The 5,455-nt window shown below is 35.5% G+C and overlaps 1 protein-coding gene across 1 annotated transcript; it reads left to right on the top strand.

The window, feature by feature from the left end:
* The first annotated feature begins 523 nt into the window (after nucleotides 1-523).
* LOC104088050 (remorin-like) lies at nucleotides 524-4,121 on the top strand. Its single transcript, XM_009592658.4, has 5 exons — nucleotides 524-991; nucleotides 1,462-1,509; nucleotides 1,598-1,685; nucleotides 3,415-3,496; nucleotides 3,693-4,121. The coding sequence occupies exons 1-5, from the start codon at nucleotides 787-789 to the stop codon at nucleotides 3,885-3,887; spliced, it is 618 nt and encodes a 205-aa protein (XP_009590953.1). The 5' UTR covers nucleotides 524-786; the 3' UTR covers nucleotides 3,888-4,121.
* Nucleotides 4,122-5,455: the final 1,334 nt, after the last annotated feature.

Here is a 5,455-nt window from a genome sequence, read left to right as displayed (position 1 = left end):
ATAAAGATGATGGCTACATTTCCGTAAAGGACAGTTTTGAGTTTCTGCTTATATTGTAATTCAAGCACCATATTCTCTTATATTCAAGGATTATTCTTTTAGGCTTCATTAATTGATTCATCTTGCTTAGTCCTAAAAATCATTTTCTTTCCAACCTTGTTTATTTTGCAATCCATATTTGATATATCTATTTATCCTTACGATTTGCATTAAGCGATACCACATATCCTTAGAACTGCGTACAAATTCAACTCTATCCGTTTTTCGGATAAACAGTTATCTTTATTATGTTATTGATTAATATTTATTATAAAATTTATTACTTATTATCAATCTGATTCTGTAATTATTTTTTACACAATTGGTGCATAAAGAAGAGATGAAACGGTCATGCCAAGGTAAATATAACGTTGGACCTAAGGACCACATAAATTGTTGTAAATCAAAAGTAGTAACATGATTTTTAAAAGAGGATTTTGTCCCAAAATACTTTAGGCCAACGGCTCTGTCATGATTATAATTTATCGCTAAGTTGTGGGAGAGGAGCAAACGACATGTGACAGCTCACCATTGCAAGACTGTACAAATCATAAGCCAGCTAAGGCCTTAGAGTCCCATCTGTCAACTCTTCTATGGTCATTTATAAGTATGTCCAAACCAATTTATTAAGTTGACAGTTACCTTCCGCCAACTACTAAAAAAGATCTTTCATTTTTCATTTCTGAGACTCTGATTTTGTTCCAAATCCCAGAATTCTTCTTCTTTTTCTAAATTCTGTTTGTAGCCATGGCAGAAGTAGAAGTTAAGAAAGTGGAGAGTGAGAAAGTTGTGGACCCTACTCCCCCTGCAGCTGCAAAAGAAGCAGAACCTGCTGTTGAATCTCCTAAAGAAGTGGCTGATGAGAAAGCAATAGTTGCACCAGCTCTGCCTCCTCCTGAACAAGTCAAAGAAAAAACCGATGACTCTAAAGCACTAGTCGTGGTCGAAGATAGTATGATTTCTCCTTATCTTGTCTCTGTTCTCATATATTTTAGTAATTATTACTATACTATATGTTTGGGTATATATACTCTGTGTTATCTGCAGTCTTTAGCTGAATTTTATGTTACTCTGTGAATAATATTTGTCCTTTTGTAGAAAAGTTAGTTTTGTTAGTTTTCCTTCCTACGGACTCTGTAGTATAAACATGTCAGCAGTAGTGTAAAAAAGGAAAAATAATTGCTTGTTGAAGCAATTGATGAACAATTGAATAGTACGTTTTATCACCCATGTTGAAGAAAGATCCTGAAAATTTTCTCAGTCAGGCTTGATTTGTGGCTTTGTCCTCTCTATTTCCTTAGGCCTAGTCAAAATTTTGACCAATTTCACTTCTATTTCAGTCCTTAGCTTAGACTGCTCTATCAATATTTTTAAACCTTTTTTATGGTCTCTCTAACTTTGTGCAACTTGTGTCGTTCGCAGAAGCAGCAGAACCTGCTGAGGAGAAAAAGGAGGGATCTATTGACAGAGGTAATTTGGACTTTTCTTTTGCTTTCAGTTGTTTTTGGATCATTTACTGTCTAAGGGTATTTGAGTAATTTGGTTATATCATCCTCAGATGCTGTGCTTGCTCGAGTTGCAACACAGAAGAGACTGTCACTAATCAAAGCATGGGAGGAAAGTGAGAAATCAAAAGCCGAAAACAAGTATGTACTCAATCTGCTAATTTCTCATACATGTTGATGCTTATGTACTGAGGCCTAATATACATGATTTGGTTTAGAATGTGTAGGAAGATAATTGTATAAGTTATGCTGACTACAAATAAAACAGTGGTTTCCAAAGTACACAATGAATAAGCAAAAGAAGTTTCAGTATACTATCAGTTTTTACTTTGTTTCCCCAGAAATAAGATCTTGTTGATTACTCATGTGGAAGGGGAACCTTGTCACAACTAGTAAAGTTGCCTCCATGTAACCGGGAGGTCACAGGTTCGAGCAGCGGAAACAGCCTCTTGCAGAAATGCAGGGTAAGAGTGCGTACCAGGGGCGGCCCAACATCCGAGGCCTAAAGTAAATCCTTAATAAGAGGACTTAATATATATATATATATAAAGAACATCACTTTTTAAAAAATTAGACAAGTGAGGATGTAGAATTAAAAAAAATGAGAACTAAGTTTTATAAAGTACAGAAAATTAAATGAATTTAACGTTGATTGCATCACAACTGAAATGGGAGAACCCAGAAAACATCCTTCCTCCGTCCCAACTTAAGTGACTCCCTTTTTTTAGTAAGTCCCTTTCTATATTTGATAACAATTCAATTTTAGATTTTTCTTTTTACCATTAATGAGATGATTTCTAGCCCACACATTTCTATGATTTATTTAAGATTACAAGTTTCAAAAGCCTTCCTTTATTTCATAAACTCCATGTCCAGTCAAATATTTTCATATAAATTGGGACGGAGACGGAGAGAGTATAATTTATGTAAGGAAAATAAATAATAAGTTAGATTATTAGATATAGTTATGTGACCAACTAATGAATAGAGAAATATAATTAAGTAAAAAAGTAAAATAAGATTGACAGAAAACTATTTTAGTTATATTAATTAGAGGAAGAAATCGAGTTATCAAAAATTAATGACAATAAAGAAATAAATTTATCAATAATAAGAGATAATTATATAAATAATATACTACTATATATATAGAGAAATAGTAATTTTGGGGCCCTTAAATTTTTGGGACCTAAAGCAAGTGCTTCACTTGCTTAAAGGTCAGGCCGCCCCGTACAATAGACCCTTATGGTCCAGCCCTTCCCCGGACCCCGCGCATAGCCGGAGCTTAGTGCACCGGGCAGCTCTTGATTACTCGTGTGGAAGCCTATTTGTGAGACATGTTTCTCAAGGAAATTATTAGTGTTTCGCAGTTAGCTTCACTTGGTTATGCCATTTGCACATTTAGTATCAATCCTTTTTGTCCTATGTTTGAGAGAGTAATTCCAGAATTTTCTTCATGTGTAAACTAGTAAATGACGGTGTGTTCCAATAGCTGATTATGGATTCAGCAGGGACAGTGCACTAATTTGCTTCATTTGCCATTTTTTTCAATTGATTTGAGGTGATTTATGTTGTGACTCAAGAGGCCAATCCCTTTATTTCTTTGTTTCCCATTTATCTGTTGCAAACTTTGCCCGACATGCGGAATATGAGTCATGACACTAGTATAAATTTTGTAACAATTATAACCTGGATCAGTTCTTTGAGAAAGCCCTGTAGCCAATGTAAGATCTGCATATACCTTAAATGTAATTTTCTTAAAAGGAGTGGGCAATGGTCACATTTTCTACTCAAACTATGGGGAAGTGCTGCCTTTGTTTTTGCAAGTGTTTATGTTTTACTGAGTATGGTAACCTGAATCTGTTAACAGAGCTCAGAAAAAGGTTTCTGCAATTGGTGCATGGGAGAACAGCAAGAAAGCAAACCTGGAGGCTGAGCTCAAAAAGATGGAGGTGAGTGGCTATTCTTCAATTTTGCTATACATAATCAGTTGTATAAAATACAATATTTGTTGCTATTTTGATGATAAAGATCAACCCTTTGTTGATTTTACTATAAATCTCAATATTAACCTAAGATCGTTAACTGAGAAATATTTTCTCAAGAAGTTTTCATTTTATTAACCTTTACATATCTTGTGGGGAGCAGGAGCAGCTGGAGAAAAAGAAGGCAGAATATATTGAGAAAATGAAAAACAAAATCGCTCTACTCCACAAGGAAGCAGAAGAAAAAAGAGCGATGATTGAAGCTAAACGTGGAGAAGATCTTCTTAAGGCAGAGGAACTGGCAGCAAAATACCGTGCCACCGGAACTGCTCCAAAGAAACTCCTTGGATGTTTTTGAAGCAGCAAGCATTAGGCCTGCATCGATGGTGATTGAAAATGCATTTGTAAAGTTTGTGCAATTGGAAATTTTTTTCTTATTAGATACATTGTGTGATTATGTATTTTAGAATCAATCATTGTTTATTGTTGTGTGTGCATAGTGATGTATTCCAGTGTATATAGCACCTGGACAAAATTAACTTTGTGGGATTGTATGAACCAGTGTTGAAGGAAATCTTCATGTTAGTACCCATCTCCTGCACAGAAAGCCTCTCTATTTAGAAGTTTCGCTATTATATTATAGTACACATATATCCGCTTTGTCATCATGGTACCAATTAATGCAGATACTTATAACTGCAGTAAAATGTTTTGCTATGGCAACGAACGACTTAAAGAAGTCTGAGCCCCCGAGGGTTGTGATTACTTGCCTCTTGCCGTCTTAGAGAAACTTTGCGCGCTTTTATCAGTTCCACTCATTTCTCCTGTGTTGCTACTCCTGCCATTGCCTCCTGAAAATGTAAAAGAATACAGGCAAGCGTAAGGACAAGTGCATAATATCTTATAGAGAACTTTAGTTATTTATACTTACAGGTTTGGCCATGTTTCCTCCTGCTTGTCGATTGTTATCTTTTCTGTAATCGCTAGGATAGGAACCAAGAGTTGTTTTGCTCGTTTTATCGACTAGTTTGCAGTACTCTCCAGTATGTGTTCTTCAAATGTACCTTTGTAGGTTATGGCTATCAACTGGTGGGAGGGCTGGGATTACAAAAGCAGTGCTATGCTTCTGCCAGAACCTAAGTTTACACAAGGCTTTTGAAGTAGTTTATACTGTTGAACATGTCAACATAGCCAAAATCCAATCCAGGAGATGTTTTTCTTTGCATTCACGCCTTTTGGAAAGAGCCACTAAATAAATTTCTAGTTTAGGTGAAGGAAGTATGACCCCTTACCAATGGTTGAAATCCAATCGGGGTATGTTTTGGCTTATATTTCTACTAATGTAATTTCCATTACTATGGACAAATGTTCTTATATGCCGACCTATTCAATTCTGGAATCAGATATGCTATTAATACGGGTATCTCCATTTCTGGAGTGGGGTCTGCGGCTCAAATAAAAGTCATGAAACAAGTAGGTGGTAAATTAAAATTAGAACTAGCACAATTCGCAAAATTAGAAGCCTTTGCACAATTTGCTTTTGACCTCGATAAAGCCTCTCAAAATCAATTGGCAAATGGTCAACCATTACGCGAATTGCTTTAACAATCCCAATCAGCTCCTCTCACGGTAGAAGAGCAGATAATGATTACTTATACCGGAAGAAAACGACTATCTTGATTCATTAGAAGTTGGACAGATAAGGAAATTTCTTATTGAGCTACGTTCTTACTTGAAAAACTAAAAAACCTTAGTTCTAAGAAATCATATCTTCTACCAAGACATTTACTGAGGAAGCAAAAGCCCTTTTGAAAGAAGTTGTTTAGGAACAAATGGACCGTTTTATACTTCAAGAACAAGCATAAAGAAATACTTATCACCTTTGTCTTCATCTTAATAAAAAGAAGAAAGGAATCAAGCATCTTG

Source organism: Nicotiana tomentosiformis, chromosome 3, assembly GCF_000390325.3.
Source record: "Nicotiana tomentosiformis chromosome 3, ASM39032v3, whole genome shotgun sequence".
Classification (NCBI taxonomy): Eukaryota; Viridiplantae; Streptophyta; class Magnoliopsida; order Solanales; family Solanaceae; genus Nicotiana; species Nicotiana tomentosiformis.
Note: the sequence above shows the minus strand (reverse complement) of the source record. Positions and strands in the feature narration are given on the sequence as shown.

What these genes read in the sequence shown, in the direction of transcription:
- LOC104088050 (XM_009592658.4), top strand. Translation starts at nt 787, where the DNA reads ATGGCAGAAGTAGAAGTTAAGAAAGTGGAGAGTGAGAAAGTTGTGGAC. An exon ending in GGAGGGATCTATTGACAGAG is followed by an intron (nt 1,510 to 1,597) that starts GTAATTTGGACT and finishes TATCATCCTCAG; the next exon opens with ATGCTGTGCTTGCTCGAGTT. An exon ending in CTGAGCTCAAAAAGATGGAG is followed by an intron (nt 3,497 to 3,692) that starts GTGAGTGGCTAT and finishes TGTGGGGAGCAG; the next exon opens with GAGCAGCTGGAGAAAAAGAA.